The following is a 22,665-nucleotide window of genomic DNA, read 5'->3' as shown; positions in this document are numbered from 1 at the left end:
TTAGATACAGAACACATACTTTTTGTAGCAGAGAGAAAGAATGAAAAAGAGTTGGGGGGAGAGGGAGAGAGAGAAAGAGAGAGAGAGACAGAGACAGAGACAGAGAGAGAGTGAGAGAGAGAGAGAGGATGATAAATTTCCTTATTCACTTAAGTAGGATAAATGGTTTCTTCTTCCTAAAGATCAAGTAGGTACAGTGAAAGGCAAAGGAGTCACAAACAAGTGCTTAGAGACTCTGAGGATAACTCTAAGCTTCTCTAGCATATTCAGATACACAGAATCCCATATCTAATACATTCATATATTAGCAATTTTTATATACTAGAATAAAGTATCTGTTTATCTGCATTATGTAATTTTCTCTAAAGTAAAATTTCAATAAGAAAAGATTTTTTTCTTTTTTCATTTTTCTCTTTATCATTTCTTGTTATGATTTAGTAAGGCTGGATATACCTTCATATTGGAATCTATATATTTATATAATCATATAATATTTATACCTATATGCTTATATACTTATATACATTTAAATATATCATTTTCAAAAATATAAGTGATATATCTATTTATATAAATATATAAATGATAGTTTGGTAGATACAAATGCACACACACACACACACACACACACACACATATATATATATATATATATATGTGTATGTGTGTGTGTGTGTGTATTTTATTTCCCATAAGTGATTTTTAATAAAGAAATTAGATGTAAAGCAATCCAATTTGTACAGTATATCATAAATTAGAATGAGAAAAGAACGACAATATTAACACGAAATATATGAATACAAAGGTACATATTCATAAATTTCTTTAGCATACCCATTATATTTAGCACAGTTCTTAGTCTGCAGAAAATGGCTTCTGGTACAAACAGTATTTCCTATACTTAACAATTTTTTTAACACATGTTATAGTTTCGTGTAAATTTTGGCATACTTTTTAAATTCTAAAGATCTGCATTTGTTTCTAAATTGGCTCATTCCTTTTATATCTCTGAGATTTCAAAAACAGAAAAATAAATTTTAAAAATTCAAAACCCTATTCTGTCTAGCCTCAGAGCTCCTCAAGTGTTGTCTTAGTAGAAAATTAGTGGAAATTAAATCAGCACTAGCTATTACGCTGTCTTATTTTCTTCAAAATAACTATTCGTAGTATCGCAGACAATAATATAAAAGAACCCAGATTAAAACCATTCCAATTAATGAGTGAAAACATTATATGGCCTCAAACCAGTGTGACTGGGATCGTGATTATCACATACTTTTATGTATTCTTATCATTGCTTACACTAAGGAAACAATTCCGTATTTATACATGTGAGTTTGATTTATTTCACTTATGAGTATGGTCTCAAGCTGCGTCCATTTATTTATAAATGCCTCAATGTGATCATTCTTTATAGCTGAGTAGTATTCCATTGTATAAAAATACCACAAATTTTTTTATACATTCCTCAATTGATGGACACTTAGGTTGTTTCCAAGATCTGGCTATTACAAATTGTGCTGCTATAAACATGGGTGCACATATATCACTGTGGTATGATGCTTTCAGCTCCTCTGGGAATATGCCAAGTAGTGGAATAGCTGGGTCAAATGGGACTTCTAGTACCATCTTTCTGAGAAATCTCCAGACTGACCTCAACAATGGTTACACTAGTCTACACTCCCACCAACAGTGCAGGAGAGTTCCTTTTTCCCCACAGCCTCTCCAGCATTTGTTGTTGGTGGTTTTCTTGATCTTGGCCATTCTTTCAGGAGTGAGATGAAATCTCATTGTGGTTTTAATTTGCATTTCTCTAATGACTAATGATGATGAACATTTTTTTCATATGTTTATTTTCCATTTGTATTTCTTCATCTGAAAATTGTTTATTCATTTCAGATGTCCATTTTTAGATGGGGTCTTTGAATATTGGGAGTCTGCTTTTTTTAATGCTTTATATGTTTTAGACAGAAGTCCTTTGTCAGAGGTGCAGTTCACTAAGATTTTTTCCCAGTTTGTGGATTTTCTTTTCACTTAGAGATTTCTTTTGATGTGCAGAAACTTTTTAATAAGATATGATCCCAGTTATTGACTCTGGGAAGTATTTCCCTTGTAGTTTGAGTCTTGTTCATGAATTCTCTTCTTACTCCTATCTCTTCAAGGTTTTTACCCAATTTGTCTTCCAATAGATTTAGTGTTTCTGTTTTAATATTTAGATCTTTGATCCATTTAGATTTTATTTTGGTATATGGTGATAGGCGTGGGTCTAGTTTTAGTTTTCGGCATATGGAGAGCCAGTTTTTTTCAACACCATTTATTAAAGAGACTGTCGTTCTTCCAATGAACACGTTTGGCCCCTTTATCAAAGATAAGGTGGTTGAGTGTGTTTGTAGTTGTGGTTGTACCTTCTAATCTATTCCGTTGATCTTCAGCTCTGTTTTGATTCCAGTAACATGTTGATTTTACTACAGATGCTTTGTAGTATAAGTTTCAAGTCAGGAATTGTGATGCCTCCTGCCTTGCCTTTGCTGCTTAGAACTGTCATTGCTATTCTAGGTCTCTTCTCACTCCAGATGAGTTTTAGGAGTGATTTCTCGTGATCTATGAGGAAACCCCATCAAGTTGTTGTTCATCTGTTCCCATTAGTTTTAACATGTTGTATCTTATTATATTTTAATGTATCCAATAGTATAGGCAAAATTTTTTATAGGCAAAGAGATAACATAGAAACTGATGTTCGGTTTCTGTTAGCTGGTTCTAAATGCCCTGCAATACTTTCAATCTTTTGAATGGCTTCACACTGTCTTGATAAGTTTGATGCTATAGTATATGAAGTTAGACTCAAATATTTCAAAGAAAGAGACACTATGGTAGCTACTATTAATGACAGGCTATCTGGTGGTGAAACACAATGATGTTTAAATTGTTCGGTTCTGACCTGGGTTTTTCTATTGATGTGCTCTTTTTTTTTTATCTCAGTATCCCCCCCTCATTTTTCTTCTTTTTTAAAAAAATTAATTTATTTCTTAGTATCTTTTAATTAAAGGAAAACTAAATTAAAAATAGCGGGATATATTACAGTAACTGTTTTGTTTTGCTATTAACCTGATATGAACCCTTGTATTGTTCTTCACATCTTGTTCTGACTGATTCGATTATATTCTGTTTTGTTTAATAGCATCAGTTTTGAGGGTATAGGCAACCACTTTGAAGGCAACCCGATACTCTATGATACCCATTATGGTTTGACTATTATCTTCTTTGGAAGTCCTGTAAGGTCTCCAATGTGAGTTTTATTGGTCTTGATCTATACTGTTTTGTTCAATTTTTTATACCAGCTGATATAGGCACCTCTTTGTAGGATAACAAGAGGCATAATGGTAACCATTGTTGATCACCTAGTAATCTGTTTTTGCATTATATACTATGTCCACCCTCTTGTTTTGACTCTGTTTTGCTTTGTCACATTGGGTTTTTTTTTTTTTTCTATTTTGTTTTGACTTGTTTCTTGGTTTATATATATATATTTTTTCCTTTCCTCTTCAAAGAAAAAAGTTATAAGAACCATGGGAGTAATGGAACCCAAAATGTGCGATTGTTAACATAAAAAAGGGAGGAAAGAAAGTGATCTAAAGGATATAACTGCAAGTGTATTTAAGTGTGTAGGATAGAAAACCATATTACTGAGTTTTTGTTGGATCATTGAACAGAACAGTATGAAGTCTCACTGTATTAATGTCCACTTTGTATGCTTTAATTTTGTAACCTGAACAACTGTTTCTGAGATGGCAATATGTAATATATTTACTAGTGACTTCTTACTGTAGATTTTTTCTCTTAAAATTTTGTATTCCTTGTAGCCTTTTACTGTCTTGCTTTGTTTTGTTTTGTTTTGTTTTTCTCTTTAATAAAAAAATGATAATTAGTGGAAAAACTCATTACCAAGTAACAGAAATTGGGTTATTCCATCCTCCCACATTTAGCATTAGGAGTTTGTCACCTATTTTGTCATAATTTGTACTTTAGTCTTAGCCCAACATTCCACTGTCAGAAGAAGGGGACCTAGAAAATTCTTTCAAACGTATGCTTAGTGGTAGAGAATTATTCCAACTCAGCATCTCCTAGTCCTTCACTCCATGTTGAATCTGAGATATCAGAAACTTCTAAAAGTTGGCAGAAAGACTTTATATACATCTCATTTTTTTAATGTTTCTTTCCTAGATTTTTAGTTCTGTTTTCATTTTACCCAACTCTTGCATGGTTTCAGACGTCAGTGATCAGAACACTTGCCAGTAAATATTTCACAAAAACTCACCACATAGTGGCTTAGAACTGCTTAAGTTATAAGTCAATCAAAATGAAGCAAGTCTTTCAGAGGTTACTTTAGGGATCACCAGACAGTTCAAATAGCAATTCCCTGAGAATGAGGTCTGTTTTGCTTTTCCAGTACTAAACATCTGAAATCATCATGTTACTACTGAGGTGAGAATTACGGAGAAAAAATGAAAAATGGTTTAGATTTCAAACTTCTTAATGATGTTTTTCCACTATTTCTTAAAACAAGATTGCTTTTTTTGATTGCTGTATTTGTTTGACTAAATCAAAAATGTTAATTCAGACACCATTTTATTTTTTTTTTCTTTTTAAAACGTTTCTTTACCTCTTTATTGGATAGAGTTACACTTCATACTGTGTAATAATCAACTCAGGATATGTAGGTTACACACTATATTAAATATTTATCATTTCATTGTGATAATAAAATTTAAAACTTCACTTGCTAGGGATATAAAGTTATAAAGTAGAATAATGGTTACTCCAGTCAATTATGCATATGATAGAATACAAAAACTGCTCTCTCTAATCTGCCTGTGGCTTTGTGCATAAAAATCTCTCAATCCAACTATATAGGGCAATTATTGATAGGCATGAAAAATCAAATAAGCAATAACTCAATTGTAATGGGAAATGCTAATATTCCATCATCACAAAGAGATATATCAACTATACAAAAATCTGCAAAGAAATATCAAAACTGAAACAATCCTGTGAACAAAAATACATAAGTGGATATTATACATAAATTATACATAATTTACAGATTGTTCCACCCAACATTATTATAATACACATTATTCTCTAAGATAAACCATATACTTGTCCACAGAACATACTTAAGTCAAACCAAAGCAATTGAAATTATTCTATGCATATTATCTAATCATACCACAATAAAATTGAAAATTAATGTCAAAAGAAAAAATTTCATAAATGCATGAAAATTAAATAACACCCTCCTCAGCAGTTAATAGGTCACACATTAAATTAAAAAACAAGTTTACAATTATCTACAAGCAAATGAGAATGCAGATACAACATATCAGAACTTATGGAATGCAAGATAAGCAGTCCCAAGAGGAAATCTATAGTTGCTAACTCTCACATAAGGAAAACAGAATGGGCAAACATCAACAACTTAATATTGCACCTCAAGATTCTAGAAAAAGACAAGCTTAAATTTCATACAAGGCAAGAAATTATAAAGATCAGAGCAAGATGGAGACTAAGAACACAATACAGAGAAATAGTGAATTGAAGAGTTGGTCCTTTGAAAGAATAAATAAATTTGATAAACATTTTTCAAACTTATCATACAATTACAAAAGACCCAAATTCATCTACTGAGGAATGAAAGGGTAAAAGCACTACAGATCCTGTGGAAATTCAGAGGACCCTCAGTGCCTACTTCAAAATTTTTTTACTCTCATAAGATGGAAAAAACAAAAGAAATGGACAGAGTCCTAGATATGTATGAATTACTGAAGCTGAATCAAGGAGACATAAAAATTTTGAATAAAAATATCATTTAGTTAGATTTAAAATGTAATAAAAATTAACAACACAGAAAACCCAGATCTTGAATGATTCAAAGCTGAATTCTACAAGAAATTTAGAAAATATTTAATTTCAATACACTCAAGCTCTTTAATGAAATGTAAAGTGAAACAATACTCCCGAACTCATTCATGGAGGTAAATATTACCCAATGCCAAAACAAGATAATGACAAAATCTAAAAGGAAACTACAGGCCAATCTCCCTAATAAACATACATGAAAAAATCCTTAACAATACACTAACAAAGAGAATGCAGCAAATCCCAAGAATATTATACATCATGAAAAAGTAGATTCAACCCAAGAATGCATTGATGGTTCAAGATACATAAATCAAAAATTGTAATATGCTGTATCAACAGAGTAAAAGGTGAAAATCACATGACCATCTCAAGATATGTAGAAAAATGTTTTGACAAAGTCCAACACTCATTCATGATAAAAATCCTACAGAAAATCAAACTGGATGGTCATCACTTCAATCTGATAGAAGCCATGTATGACAATCCAATAGCCAACATCATACTAAATGGACAAAAACTGAAATATTTTACCATAAAATCAGAAACAAGAGAAGATTCTCCAGAGTCATGACTCCTATTCAATATATTTCTGGAAATATTAACCAGAGCAATTATATCAGTAAGTAAATAAAAAGAAAAATGATAAGAAAGAAAGGAGTGCAATTATTTTTTACAGATGACATGATACACTACATAGAAGTCCCCATAAATTGCACCAAAAGGCTTGTATATTTAATAACAATTTCAGTAGTGTAGCTGGATACAAATTCAACAAAATGTGGTTTTGGAGATCATTCACATGGATTCTAAATTAGAGATCAGTTAGAACAAACTAGGGGTCAGAATTTATCTCAGTGGTGCAGATTCCTGTCTAGCAAGTGCAAGGTCATGAGTTTGATCCTTATTAAAGAGAATGAAGCAAGATACTTTTTGAATAAACTAAATTTCATCTCTTTCATGAATGATTCAATAAAATCCTCTCTTGGATATATACTGCCTAATATTTACCATAATGAAGAGCAAAATAATGTTTACAATTCATGGTTTTTATAAATGTTATTACTGTGAAACTAAAATATATATTTATCATAAATTAATTATATTTTTATTTATTCATTCCCTTCATATTAAATTTAATAAAGGTAAAGCAACAGGAAAATCAAAGAGGAAACAATAACAAACATAACTGATACCAATTTTATGTTACACATATAGTGTCCTAAATAATCAGCCCTTGAAATAATTTAGTTGTTTGGTTTAATAATTTTTTTTTCCTTTTAACATACTTTATTAAAATTTCCCACAAACTAGAGGAAATCAAAATGACAGGCTACAACGTAAGTACATTTTTACAAGTAAAAAGCACCAAAAAAATTTGGCACCGTAACTCTGATGAATTCCAGAGCTACTGGTTGCCAGTACTGTACTTTCAAACTGTACTTTTAGTACCCAGAGCTGTCATTAACAATACCAAATACAATAACTCTTAGAATTATTCAAACAAGCACATGTTTCACTCCTATGTTCACCCATACATACTAATTCAGCTTAATAAACACAAACCTTCTGCAACTAAACATGAAGACTACATATGTAATACTACCTTTTTTGAAATAAGGTTATTAATACCAAGCAGAATAGAACATGAATATTAACAAGAACCAATAATTTCTCTTTTGTTTCTCATAGTTTCAAATGTGCAAAAATAGTTTAAAGAGGTTTCTGTGTAGACCCACATATAACCTATTTTGTTTTATGAGAGAAATGTACAAACAGTACCCTTGATTATACCCTTGCAAATAGGGCACTTTCTTAGAGAAGGGACACATTCCTGGCATACTACCAGATGACCACAAGGAATGAACACAATAGAAACTTCTTTGTCCATACAGACTTTACAAGTTCTTTCTTCCTGCAGCCTCCTCAGTTGCTCTTCCAGTGACAGACCTGAAACATCTGTTGGAATATACTTCATATTCTTTTCCACAAATAAGTTCTCAAATAATGTAGAGTCAATTTTTAGGCAGTTTTTGAACATGGTGGCAGCAACATTTCCTTTAACTAAAATGGTGTCAATCAGTTCTCTTGCTTGTAAAGGTATCTGTGTTTTTTGTTTAATAACATCATGCTCCTGTTTATTAATTACATTGGCCTTTAAAAGACTGTCCAGGATAGGAAGGACACTTGTCAAGCGTTGAAAGAGAGCCATCCTATTCTTTCGAATTAATGACAAGTCATCTGATGCCATTTCTTCAGCTTGTCTTTCCTTTTCCTCTTCTCTTCTTTCATCTTCAGCATTAAGAAGTTCTGATACAATATCATTAACTGTTTTGTAATTCTCCCCAGTGGTTAGGATTTTACTGAACTGTCTACTTTACCAGGCTTCTGCTAAACCCCATTTCCAAAGAAGCTTTAACCACAGGGGTGTTCATCATGACGGCATCTTCTGAAGAACTTTCTCCAGGTCCAAAATGCACAATTGGTGGATTGGTATTTTCTTCTCCAGGAGTGTCTGAAGTTGACAATAGTTGTTCAAGAAGATGAGGATATCTAGCTTGAATCTCATCAACAAATTCCTGCCCTTTCATGCGTATCAAGAACTCACACCTTGGAAACCACTTGGCATGCTCTACCCATGGGTCATCTCCAGATTCCCAATACCTCAAGCCGCCATCACAGCAAAAGCATTTGACATCATCATTGCGACCATTTTGGAAACTTGGTACTGAAATCCAGCAGCCACAAAAGAGAGAACTGCCTTAAACAAAATACGGTTGCAAGCTGAGTTATTTCTCAGGGGCAGGGTAGCAGAGAACGGACAGAAGAGTGACTCCAAATACAGCACAAGAAGTAAATCCCATCCATCTCAGGTACAGAAAGAAGATTAAGATCAAGAATTTGCCTGGTTTAATAATTAATTTTCAGTTCACTGAAACATTATTCATATATTATTATTGACTTTCCAAACTCAGATTTCATCATCTGTGTTAAGGTTTGTTCTTATGTCTCAAATGAAATGTCAATGTTATTATTAGTCCTGTGGCTTTCACTTCAAGTTTTACTATTATTTTACTGGATAATTTCCACTTGTCATTACAATTGTTCTTGAAAATTTCTTTGCAAAGTATAGTTTTATTAGTTATAAAGACTCTTATCTCTTGCTGTGTGAAAATGGTTCTAGCTGTGATTAAATGTAGTACAAAAAGTTACTCAAGACACATCTGGTGGCATTCAGTATCTTTTCACACAGAGTAAATGGAACTGGTGGGCAATCCATTGAACATTATTTCTGGGACACATCTAAAGGGAAGCAGGATGTATACACTATACATAGATGGGCTCTTATGCTTTCTCAGGGAAGCACAAAAATAATTACTTTCCCTGTGCTCACAAAATTGAATAAGTTCACATAGTTAATATTAGTCATTTTTGAAATTATCTTTATTTGTTCTGTGTGTACTTAATCACAGACATATGTGCTCTTAAAATTTTGTTTTGTTTTATTCTGCTTAAAATTTCAAAAAAATTAAAAAGAATGTAATTTATCTCTTTTTTTCTGAATTTTGGGGCATTCATTATTGGAAAACACATCTATAATCAAGGCAAGAAGAGATAAATACAGCTGTCCCTAAGAGTGGGAAATGCATGTACAGTCAGTCATGATTTAAAAGAGCTCAGGCTTACTGTGAATTTTGAAACAAGTTAAAAGGGAATGTAATAAATTTCTCCTACAATTAGACTATTCATGAATTCTACAGTTTCATTATATTATGTTGGAGACAAATTTGGCGAGGTTTTTGAAAAGGACAACATCATATTCATAGATAAAAATAAAATATTTCACTTACTTAAACAGGCAGTTTTGTCTCCTGGATTAAAATAATTTGATAGATAAATCAAATATTTTATAAACTAATGATATTAACATGAAGAAGAAGGTATATCACATAAACACCTAAAATTTCAAATTTCATCTTGGCCCTTTACACCTGAAACAGGACTGTGACATACACAGACCTGAAATTCCAGTTAATCTTTTAAGAGTGAAAACATATTTAACAAGATTTAGTTCTCTTCCAGTAGATCTCCTTGTTAGCTGGCTTTTCTACTTATAAAAGTGTAAATAAATTTAATCTATCTCTTTTTCTTTTATTTTCCTTTTCTTTTCTTCTTCCTCTCTTTGCTCAAGAATAACTTCAGTTCTGTAGCATATACATCTATATCATAGAATCATAGATTACTTCCTCAGTTACCTCTAGTGGGGAGCTTTCAATCTTCTAAACAGGGAATAAATTCCCTGAAATCTGCTTAATGGCATTCAATTTCTTCTTCTATTTCTACAGTTCATGAAACAGCATCAGGAAAGTATGTGATTGTTGTTGAAAATTTTAACTATTTCTTGCAAAAGAAAAATTTTATGTTACTCAAGAGGAGCTCCCCATGTCTCACTATGTCTAAAAGCCATTGATCTGATTTTGGTGTAAGACTGGATAGACATCACCACAAGCCGTGCCAGGATCTAGAGCCAGTTGTCTCAAATTGTTTGCGTATCTTAGCTTTTTTAGGGTAGTTTGACAGGATGCCATTCCTGGAAAGTTTGTTGTACTCATACATGTATGAACTTTCCACACAAGAATAATGTACATATTTTAATACTTGAGTAACTTTACTTAGATTATCTGTACCAAAACCTCCACTATGTGTGTGTGTGTGTGTGTGTGTGTGTGTGTGTGTGTGTGTGTGTGTAGTATGGTGAGTTTAACTCAGGGTGCAAATTGGAGTTACAAAACCTGACATATTTAAAGTTTTTAAACCTTGACAGGATCTGGATCACTCACTCACTTGCCCAGTGCTGGCCTCAATTTTTATACTAATGCATTTCAGTAACTTCTCCATACCTTTAACTTTCTGTTCCTATAATTCTATCATTAAATCCAACATTCTCCATCTTCTAGCAATTATGATTTTACTTTCTTACATAGCAAGACAAACAATTTTCCACTACAAATTTTAAAAATTACCTATAATTGAAATTTTAGCATATTACACTTTGCATTTCTCAGCATTTAAAAGATATTTAGAGCATTTCTGCTTTCTATTCATTCAGCACTTATACTTTGATTATTCTAGTTGATGATGATACCATTGCTTCATTCAATTAATCTCTTCTGATCTCAATATAGACTTTGTTGAATTTTCAGAGAAAAATTTAAAAGGAAATGAAAGAACATACAATTTGTGTAATCATATATGACACAGTCTACCAAAATTGATCCAATTTATATGAAGAGTATATAGTGTTGGGTACAGAGTTTACATGTAACCAAGTGAAATATTAAACAATGTATGCTTATTTAGCTAAAGTATGTTAGTATATATTAGTGAAACTTTTGTCTTAGATATATTAATATTTCTATTCAATTACACATTCACTTGATTTCTCAAGGTTTTCTGTCTGGATCTTTTAAATTTGTTTCAATAACAATAACATTGTCCTTTCTAAGTAAAATAGTAGAAGAAACTTTAAGCAAATCTAAATGTCAAAACATATTATTCAAGAAATTACAATTGAAAAACTAAAAAATGTTTTAGACAATTATATCATATTATTTTTGATGGTTATAATACAAAGAAAAATACATTATATTTATTTTGATTCTTGATAATATGATAAAACTCATACCCTCTCTTTAATAAGATTATTATTCATATTCATATATGAAAAGTAGTGATAAGCAAGTTATAACTGGTGAATACTTCTTATTTCTTAATTGAAACTACTTAATACCTATGAGTTTTCCCATCCCTCCTCTTGCTATGTTTCTCTTTCTATTAACAGTGGTCGTGACAACATATTTGCTTTAACTTAACAAAAGTTTTAACTGTAAATTTTTAGGATATGATCTTCTTGCTCAGGCCTTCCATCATTAAAATAGTAGGTTCTGGGTAGTGAAAACATTTGTGTCAGTGTCTATTTGTTAATTAATAATGACAGGGAGACAGGCATAGGAAAATCTAGCAGATTCCAGAATACAAAGGCTCACTGGAGTTTAATGAGTCCTATGTAATACACCATAACCCAAAAGAGCCCAGTAGTGGTGAAGTTACCTCAAAATAAAAGATAAATTCAAAAATACAAATAGTTGTTGTATGAATTGTCTGAGTATGTATGACTGTTAAGCCATAACATCTAGGGGGTTTTGATAGTGCAATGATGCCTTCAAAAATTCAAATAGCCTCAAAGGATGGAATTTGCAAAGTCAATTGAATCAGTTTAACAATTTGATACAATCAATTTATCTTATTAATCTTTAAAATAAACTAAAATACATAATAAATGTTTCCATAGTTTTGTCAGATCATATTTACATAATTATTAGAAAATTAATAAACATTGAATAATCATATAAAGTAATCACATCACTTTCACTCTTAATTTCAATCAACCAAAATGATTTAAACAAAATTTGATTTAAGAAATGACAAGAAATAAAATCGGTAGCAATTTTTTTTTTAATTGGAGTCATAGATTGGGAAACATCATCAATTCCTGGATACATTTGGGTGAATTTGGAGACCAAAATAACTTCATCTACAAAGTACAATTTAGTGCTTTCAGTTTTAGAGAGTTAACGATAGCCACTAGAATTTTATGTATAATTTATCAATATTGACCTCCTAAATAATCACAGCTTGCAAAGATAATTATAGTTTGTAAAAATAAGAAAGGCTTTATATTTTGCAAAAACTATGATAATTGGTGAAATTTTTATCATTTTTAGTGTTTTAGTTTTTATTTTAATAAGTACATGATTGCAGTATATAATGTTTACATTAATCTTAGTAACTTGGTACCTGTACATTAGACATCGTAATTCTTTTTTTGAACCTTTCCCTGACCTTTTTTGATCCCTCCCTCCATCTCTTAATCTTAATAAGAAAGAGATCTGTTTCTTTCTTATTATCTACTTTTTTATTTTGGTTTTTATTTGTACATTAGGTGTCTCATATAAGAGAAATTATTCAGTATTTATGCTTTTTCTTTCTGAATCATTTTGTTTAACAGTTTTTCTTATATCTTTAATATAAGTCGAATAGAAGATCAAGTAATCACTCAAACATAATAGAAAGTAGCAAATTTATGGGAAACAAAAAAATCATGCAAAGTGAAATAATAATGAAAAATAAATCTTTGGAAATGTTACAATAAGAATATTAAATGAAAGATTGACAGCTAAGTATGCCAATAATAACAATTGTGCTATCAGTATGTCTATTTATGACATCTAAAGTTAGAAATGAATATATTCCCGGCAAGGTGTGGAAGGCCTAAATAGTTACCTGAAACTCAACAGTTCCGTCTAGCAGTAACCTCTATTTTGATACTTATTTTAATAAATCTATCTCATAGTGCCTCTCAGTGTTGGCTGTGCATTTATTTTAACAAGACAACTCATTAAAAATATGAATTAACAAAATGGCATATGAAAAGATATTCCAAATCATGTGTTAGCAAATAATTTCAAATAAAGTGTGTGTGTGTATGTGTGTGTGTGTGTGTGTGTGTGTGTGTGTGTGTGTGTGTGTGTATGGTACCACTATCAGTCTATTAAAATAGTATAAATTAGGTCTGGCAACAGCAAATACTGATGAGAATTTGAAACAATGATAAAACAAATTCTTTGCTGTGGAGAATACAAAAATGTAGAGTAACAATGGAAGACAGTTTGAGAGCTATTCAGAAATACAAAAACACTCTTATAATCTTGTCATCAGACTCCTTGTATTTTTTTCTAAATTAGTTTAAAATTATGTCCATTCAACAACTATCCCACAAGTATTCATTTCAACTTTATTATTTCCAAAAATTAAAAATGGAAAATGTATTTTAATATGTGTATAATCTGTAATAACACAGATAATAGAATGTTTTCAGCTCTAACAAGAAATTATCTGTCGGGGCTGGGGATTTAGCTCAGTGGCATAAGCGCCTTCCTTGCAAGTGTGTGGTCGTGAGTCCGATCCCTGGTACTGATAAAAACGAAAAAGGGAAAAAAATAAAATTGTTAAAAAAGAAATTATCTGTCAAGATATTAAAAGGATAAGATCCAAAAATGTACAATAGATACTGTAATAATGAAAGAGAAAGAGAGTGCTCAACAAATATAACTAAAAGTATAGGGAAAGGAAAAGATTATATGTATCTTTTTTATTTTATTCAAAGAGAAAAAAACAAAACAGGAAAAAAAGTGTAGAAATAATACAGAATTTCAAAAAATTAAAAAGTAAGAAATCACCTATATGTATGTTATAAACATATATAAATTTATGCATGTATATGTATGTTAGGTAGAGAACTAGACTAATAATGTCTCTTAATTCATCAAAAAGAACAGTTTGTGCTGTCATTGTTTGACTGATCACTTTTGTCTCTAGATTTTGTAACCTGAACAATTCTGAGATAACAATGTGCAATATATTAATTAGTATTAATTCCCTACCTGTTTTTTCCTGTTCAAATTTGCATATAATTTCTATCCTTTTTTGATTTTTTTAAATTAAAAAATAAGGTAGGAAACTTAAAACCACATTATTAAGAATTGCAATCTGAGAAAGGCTACATACTGGACTATATTTTTAAATATAGAAAAAGTAAAATAGATCAAAAAGAGTGGTTGCTAGATATTAGAGAGGAGAGGGAATGAACAAATTGAACATAGTAATATTTACATCTACTTTATTAGAAAAAAATGAGAAAATATCTGACCCTTGAATATGACAAACTCTAAACAAAACATTTTGCTGAATTAACTCCTAGCCATTTCGGAAGTGAGAAATATCAATTGCATCTATGCTTTTCTAATTATTTTACATGAATATATATAAGAATTCAATTTGATTCAAGTGCTCACCTCTTTTTCACAACTATTATTTGTGGTGAAGATTAATATTTCTTAAATTTGACATAATGGGATATATGAAAAATAACTGGGAATAGTAGGGAGAACTACACAAAACAAGACTGGATTTCAAAACGCTGTACTCTATGCAGATATGGAATGTCATACTGAACTTCATTAGTAACTACAACCAATACATCCTAAAATAAAATGTCATAGAAATTAAAATACAAAAGTGATATAATATTCCACAGCTTAAAATAAAAATTTGTGTAAGCAAATCTAGATAAAGGTTATGTATTTACTTTTATTACATAATCTGCATACCATGTGCAAATATGGTAAAAGTTGCAGCAATGTTCTTCATATGTGTGTATAAATAGACTGACTGTTGTTTGTAAGTACAAATACACATAATGCTAAGAATCAATAAATGGTCTCATATTGCATATAGACATAATAAGTAGAAAACAGAATTTTAGATCAGTGAAACTGTTTTCATGATACTACAATGGTACCTGTGAAAATACTTAATGGATAATACCAAGAGTGAATTCTATTGAAATGTATGTAGTATGAATGATGATTAGTAATTGTAAGATCATAAATTTTAACTAAAATTTTGCTCATGTGTGGGAAGTTGTTAATGTAGAAACTGAGTGTGGTAGGGTTCAAAAGTATGTTGAAACTGAAATTTCAGCTCTATATTGTATAAATTTTAAATGTCTCAAAAATAAAGTCAATTTTTAAAAGTGAAATAATGAAACTAAATAGCAAAAATTTGCCAAATACTTTTCTGACAAATATGTCCATCAAGAACTCAAAATATTTACCAAACCAAAACCTAAAATAATCTAATTAAAATAATAAGTAATCTGAAAAGGCATATCTCAAACAAGAAATATGGATGGCCATTAAATATATAAAAACTCTTTAATTGTCAATAACCTTCAGGAAAATTCAAATATTATGTTGCCATGTTCATAATACCTTTTTATGAAAAAGAAAACACAGCAAAATCCTGGCATGGATATAGAGGAAAATCAACTCACACTCACAGATGGTAGTTTTATAAATCAGCATAGTCATTAGTGAGAGTAGTCCAGAGACTGTTCAAAAAACAAAAACTAAGTCTACCATATAATTGGGCTATCACACTTGTAGGTAACCATATAACACATGAAATGAAATTAGTATACTAAGGGGATAACAGAATGTCAAAGTTTATGGTGGAAATACTCACAATATGTAAGATGTTGAGTCAGCCTATGTATTCACCACTGGATGAACAGATAAATAAAATATGGTATCTATTAAAACATGAAACATTATTAAACCATCAAGAAAAATGAAATTTTTTCTCTGCCACCAAAATGAAGAGAAACTACGGTATTACTTCAAATAAAAAAAATAAACCATAAGAACAAAGACAAGTACCACATTTTCTCTCTCAAGTGGAAGCTTTACAAACATCAACTTAAGTGTAGCCTGATGACTACTAAAGATTAAGATGGGGCAGACACTGGATTTGACTCATTTGCTCTGTATGTGTTGAAATATTGCATTGAAATCCATATTAGCAAATAATTTCTATGCTAATCAGAAAAAATGAAAAACATTTTGTTAAAAAAAGAATATTCTCTGCATTGTTATAGGTTTGATATGTCTAGGAATAGGAAGAAAGGCTTGAGTATGAAATGGGAGATGTGGAGCCTCCTCAAGTGTTAAAATGAGAGATTTGGTTACTAGCAAGGCCTATTGGAGAGCAGATCCAAACCTTACAATTGAACTGGTTCTACAAACACATATGTGGAAATGAAAAATTTGATTTTGACCTGTGATGTTATTTCGTTTTAAATTCCTACACTTTACTAACTCTAAGAATAAATAAGAACATGAGAGCAGCAGTTACTATTCCTTTGAGGCTGATACATCAGTATGGCATAAAGATGCAACACCAAAAAAATACATTCTAGCACTATAAATGTTAAAGGTGAGTTACAATGAAGATTGAGTAAAAGAATTCACACATTCATTCAACTAAAATTTATTTCCTGAATGTCTATTCCATGCCAAACCTGTTCTAGGCAATGAGCATAATCATCAAATAAGACAAGCCTGAGTATCTGTCCTCAAAGAGTTTTTTTTTTTTTCCTCATCAGGTTAGAAACACACTATGAAACATGTTTAATAAATAGATGCACTATATGTATGTTGAAACTTGAGAATAGTCTAAAAAATAAATGGACCCCTGTAGTTTATAGCCTGAAACCAGTTTAAGGTGGTAGTATAATTTTATATAGCCTGCTTAGGTGTATTATAACAGTAAAAATGATCTAATAACACTGACTTGAAAATAAAATTAATGGAATTGCTTATGTATGTATCTGCTGAAGAATTACCAAGACAGAGAAAATAATTTTTGACATAGTAAAAACAAAGAATATAGGCTTGCTTGCTATCATCAGGAAAAAAAAATTAAACTTTCTTTATCAATACCACAATTTGATATTATGTCAAAGTTTCTAATCAATGGATTAAACAAGGGAAAATAGCAAAAAGCAAACAAATGGAAAAGAAAATTTAGTATATGTTACCTTGTCATATGGCTTAAGCATGTATAAAGTATAAAGTAATTTCCCCAAAATAATATGTTAAAAAAGAATATTTAATAATTACCAAAAAAGACATGTGAATAAAAATGAAAACCAATTTTCAGCAATATGAGAATGTTTCACTTATCAAAATGAATGTCAGGGCTGGGGATGTAGCTCAGTGGCCTAAGTGCCTGCCTGGCAAGCACAAGGTACTGAGTTCAATTCCCAGTACCAAAAAAAAAGTGCTTTAAAGACAGTGCAAATATATTTGGGGCTGGGGATTCAGCTCAGCGGCATAAGCGCCTGCCTTGCAAGTGTGTGGTTATGAGTTTGATCCCTGCTACCGATAAAAAAAGAAAAAGCCAAAAAAAATGAATGTCATTATAAAAAATAAAGATACAACCTAAAAATATAACAGTTTTAATAGCTAACTTCAAAATTGAAGCAATAAATATACAAAAGTAAAATATTTTTCAGGGCCAGAAATTAAGGCAGTGCAAAATAATCAGAACTAGTTTTAAATGATATAAATATGTCAAGAGAACAAAAACTGATTGAACAAATTCTTTATGGTCAAAATGCTAGAACTTAAATAAAGTGTTTCTGTATCATAATCCCAAGTTTAAGACAAATATTTGAGTCAATACTAATATAGTCAAATTCAATATTGTTGAAAATATTGAATCTCCTATCCTATTTCCAAATAACGTGTGGATATTAAACTCATTCAAAGGGATAAAATATAAATCTGAACTTCTTAAGACTTTCACATTGATTTATTTTCAAATATTATTTAATAAATAGTGAAAAAAAGTAAAAAACTTCACAGTGACTAAACAAGTTGAGTACTATCACAGCAGGTGATCAAGCTTCTTAGCAGCAGGAATAAGCCAATCATGTTGACAGTACACTATATATTTTTATTAAATGTCATGTTAATTATGTAGATTCCTCTCAAAAGTACATAATCTACGTCTAATTAGGAAAAAGAAATCAGGCATGTTTTACATTCCCCATCTTGTTTTAGAAGTTGTAAAAATGGTCAAGCTCATAAAAATTAAAGAATAACCCTTGTAATAGGCATCAGAAATTCTGGGACACATAGTAACTGAAGAATGGCATCTTCATGAGATGTTGTTACAGCAAATTAAATATGAAAAAGTAACAACACCTGAAGAAGCTATTGAGCTTATATAATTGTATATATGAATATAGATATGACTAATTATTGCAAATAGCTCTATAACATTTTTGAATGATGTTAATAATAAAAGACATTGCATGTGAGGTTTATGAGAACTCTTTTAGTATCATAAATTTTGTTCAACATATCTGGAAGTCGTCCAAAAATTTTTTTTTAAATGGACATATACTATATAATAATTATACTATGCCTATACTTTGTTTTGGATATTTTTCCTCAAATATTTGTGTAATTTAGGATTGATTACCAGTGTAGCTATGTTGAGGTGATGATCGTGGTAGAAGCTTTAAAATTTGGATCCACCAACGAGCACCTGTATAAAGATTATATATATATATATATATATATATATATATATATTCAATAAACAAAAATCAAATTCTGTCATTTTCAGGAAATTGGAAGGCACATAGGAACATAATATTAAATGAAATAAATCATACTCATGAGGTGAAATATTGCAGGTTCCTTTTACATGAAAATTCTAAACATAAATAAAATAGCAATATTAGGAAACAAAACTTAGACATTTTGGAGATGGGAAGGAGATCACAGAGGGACAATATATACATACTGCTAGACAAAAAACACAATTCTGCATTGCAAATGTGCAGTACTTGAAATTGCTCATATACTAATCTGTTGTGGAAATATTCAGTAGTATACTAAGAAATTTTTGCTATTTCTTAGTATTTAAACCATCCTGTTTTTTATTGTTTTTATATGTTACGTTTATTAACACATGTTTGCCGAGCACAGTGAAAATTGTGGATGTTGTCCCACGCACATAACGCATCTTAATGATTTTTACTTCTCACCTCTATCCCGCCTCCATTCATCTTTAGGTTCCCTTCCATTTTACTTAAAATTTATTTCTCTCTGTTTCCTACTATCTATTGCTATTGAAAGAATTTGATTTGAATATCATGATACAAATGGGATTATTTAATTAAACTGAATGGATTATTTAATCAAACTGAATGGATACTTTTATATATTAACAGTTTGTTTTCAAGAAAATTAGACATAATTGATAGTACTACAGCAATATATTACATTTCATTTTTTGAGTCTATATAGTATATGATACTTCAAAATATTTTAATCTACATTTTAAAACTTTCAAGTACATAAGTGTGTTTCTCTGTAGTTATTTACCTCCTTTGTGTAAAATGTTGCTTTTTTACGGTGAAAAAATAAGTTGTACCAGTAAGATCACAAAGCAAAGCCTTCAGGAGAGATTTAATGCAAAGAGCATGTTACTAGATGAGTTCCTATTTTAAAACATAGTACTCTCTCGCTCAGATACTTCTTCCATATCTATACTACTATGTCTGCCTCACAAGCTCCCACCACTGTGATGCCATCTGACATGAGGTCTTCACTACAGTCCACAGATGACAGTGCCAGAACTGTGGTGAAATGAAACTTTTTTACTTTTAAACTACCCAGAGTCTGATATTTAGTATAGCAACATAAACTAGACACATGAGAAATAAATAAAAGAGCCTTAAAGAGTGCCAAGTAAATTGAAAAAGAGGAAAATAAATACATATCTTACCAAAGAAGGAAAATTAGTAAATATCCATTTACTTTAGGTAGATTAATTTATAAGTTTTAAGAGTCCTAATAAAGTTATTCTATGATTCTAGTTTCTATGATAGAACTACAAGAATCTGTCAAAAAAATTCATTTGGAGGGACAAACTTACCAGTTAGGAAGAAAAACTAATGAATCAAAGTAACAACTAGAGTAACTATCCCTTATATTAAAACCATCTATAAAATATATAATTAATAAATGTTTTTTATTAACTGAGTGAGTGATGTAATGCAATGGAAGATATAGAGATAAATTCAATGAGAATGATAATTTAATCTATAATAAAGGAATGTAAGATCACTTTAAGCAGTATGAAAATGTCAGCAAATATTGAGAGAACTAAATAACCTTTGAAATGAGATGTCATTAATTCTACTATCTACAGGATAAATCAAGATGAAAAGTCAATGTAAGAACCACCTTTAAGCCAGGATCAGAGATACTCCAAAAAAACCCAAATATATTCAAAACCATGCTAAAAATTGCCTCTTAAACTTTCCTTTTATTCTGAAAATATTTTTAAGCACACACAACAAATAAACATTCCTCACCTGCGTGTAGTGGTGCACATTGGTAATCTCAGATATGCGTGTGGCTAGGGCACAATGATTACAAGCCTGAGAGTCCCACCTAGGCAATATAGGAAGAAATTGTCTCAAATCCAGGGAACTGTGCTGCCGGAGGAGGGAGCTGGGCTCCTGGTGGGAGTGAGTTTCTCTTTACCATCCCAAGCCCTGGGAGAGTTTAAGATCAGTCAAGGACGTGCCCAGCTTCCAACTACACTAGACTGTGCTCTGCAGGTTTTGGGCCTGCCTGGGCCATACCCAGTGACCTTCTTACAATCCGGGAACTGTGCTACCAGAGGAGGGAACTGTGCTGCCTGAGGAGGTGAGTTCCTTCACACCATCCCGAGCCATGGGAAAGTTTAAGATCATTGCTCTCAGTGGTCAAGAATGAGCCCAGCTTCCAGCTACACTAGACTGGGCTCTGCAGGTTTCAGGCCTGCCTGGGCCATGCCCAGTGACCATCTTTCAATCCGGGGAACTGTGATGCTCCAGAAGGGAATGAGGCTCCTGCTGGGAGTGAGTTCCTGCTCAACATCCTGAGCCCTGGGGGAGTTCAAGATCATCATTCCCAGTGATCAAAGAGGTGCTCAGCTTCCAGCCACACTAGACTAGACTTGGAAGATTTTGCAGTCTGACTAGATTACACCCAGTGACCTTCTTCAGTTAGGGGAGTTGAGACCATGTGAGGAGAGTTCCAGCAATTTTGCCCTTGTCTGGGGAGAGTTCTGGATGATCATCCACAGTGCTTAGGGGCCTGCCCAGCTTCAAGGAACACTGGAGGTGACACGGGAGGTCCTGTGGGCCTCACTGGACAATGCTAAGAAACCTACATTCAGTCCCGGGAGCCGAGGACATAGGAAATGATTTTGAACACACTCAGGGGAAGCCTTGGAACAAAACTTGAAACATGGAAATATAGAAAAATGACAAAAGGCAAGACCAAAATGCAATCTCAAACCCCAGCCCATCCAAAGAGGATATACATGGAAGAAAATATATGTCAAGCACCTGAAATACCTGAAATAATGGAAACTGAAATAAAGAAACAACATCATGAAATTTTAAATGAATTCAAACAAAAATAATCTCCCAGGTAAAATGAGAAATGAGAAAATTAATGAAAAAGAAATGAGAAAATTAATGAAAAAGATGCTGAACACATCTAAAGAAAACACAGTAACAAAACTAAAAGGTAGAATTCATGGATGAACAATATAAGAAAAAAAGAGAGTACATGAAGGAGATTCAAAGAGATTCACAGGAAACCAAGAATTCCATCGAAAATTATGAAAAACACGTCAGTGAAAGTGAAGACAGAATTTCATACTTTGAAGACAGGATTGCAGCTAGTGAACAGCAAAGGAAAAATCTTTTAAAAATAACAAGGAATCAGGAAATAACAAGGCAACAGCTGCAAAGTGATGGGAAGAAAAACAATATAAGATTGATAGGGATAAAAGAAAAAGAAGGAGATAACACAAATGATATCAAGAGGCTATTTACACAAATAATAGCTGAAAATTTCCCAAACATGAGAATGGAAACTGCCATTAGGATTAGTGAACTACATAGAACTTCAAATAGCCATAACAAAAAGAAAACTACACCCAAATATATAATAATCACCATCCCAGAGATCCAACATAAGAACAGAATATAAAAAGCTATTAGAGAGAAAAGACAGATAACCTATAAAGGAAAACCTGTAAGAATTATAGCAGACTTCTCAACACTAACAATGAGGTCAGGAAGAGCATGGAGTGAAGTATATCTGATCTGAAACGAAAATGATTTCCAACCTAGACTGATGTACCCTGAAATACTGCCTTCAAAATTGATGGGAAAATAAGATAATTCCATGACAAAGAACAGATGAA

The 22,665-nt window shown here is 31.5% G+C and overlaps 1 protein-coding gene across 1 annotated transcript; it reads right to left on the bottom strand.

Annotated features, from left to right (window-relative positions):
• Positions 1 to 7,665: 7,665 nt before the first annotated feature.
• Positions 7,666 to 21,157, bottom strand: LOC100725896 (baculoviral IAP repeat-containing protein 2-like). Its single transcript, XM_063245586.1, is given in 4 exon segments — positions 7,666 to 8,279; positions 8,281 to 8,644; positions 19,964 to 20,100; positions 21,063 to 21,157. Coding segments are annotated over 4 exon segments (1,203 nt in total). The 3' UTR covers positions 7,666 to 7,672.
• Between the last annotated feature and the right edge of the window lie 1,508 nt (positions 21,158 to 22,665).

The sequence above is a fragment of the Cavia porcellus genome, unplaced genomic scaffold (genome assembly GCF_034190915.1).
Source record: "Cavia porcellus strain 051 isolate PalLab524CR breed Dunkin Hartley unplaced genomic scaffold, mCavPor4.1 scaffold_3, whole genome shotgun sequence".
Taxonomy (NCBI): Eukaryota; Metazoa; Chordata; class Mammalia; order Rodentia; family Caviidae; genus Cavia; species Cavia porcellus.
Note: the sequence above shows the minus strand (reverse complement) of the source record. Positions and strands in the feature narration are given on the sequence as shown.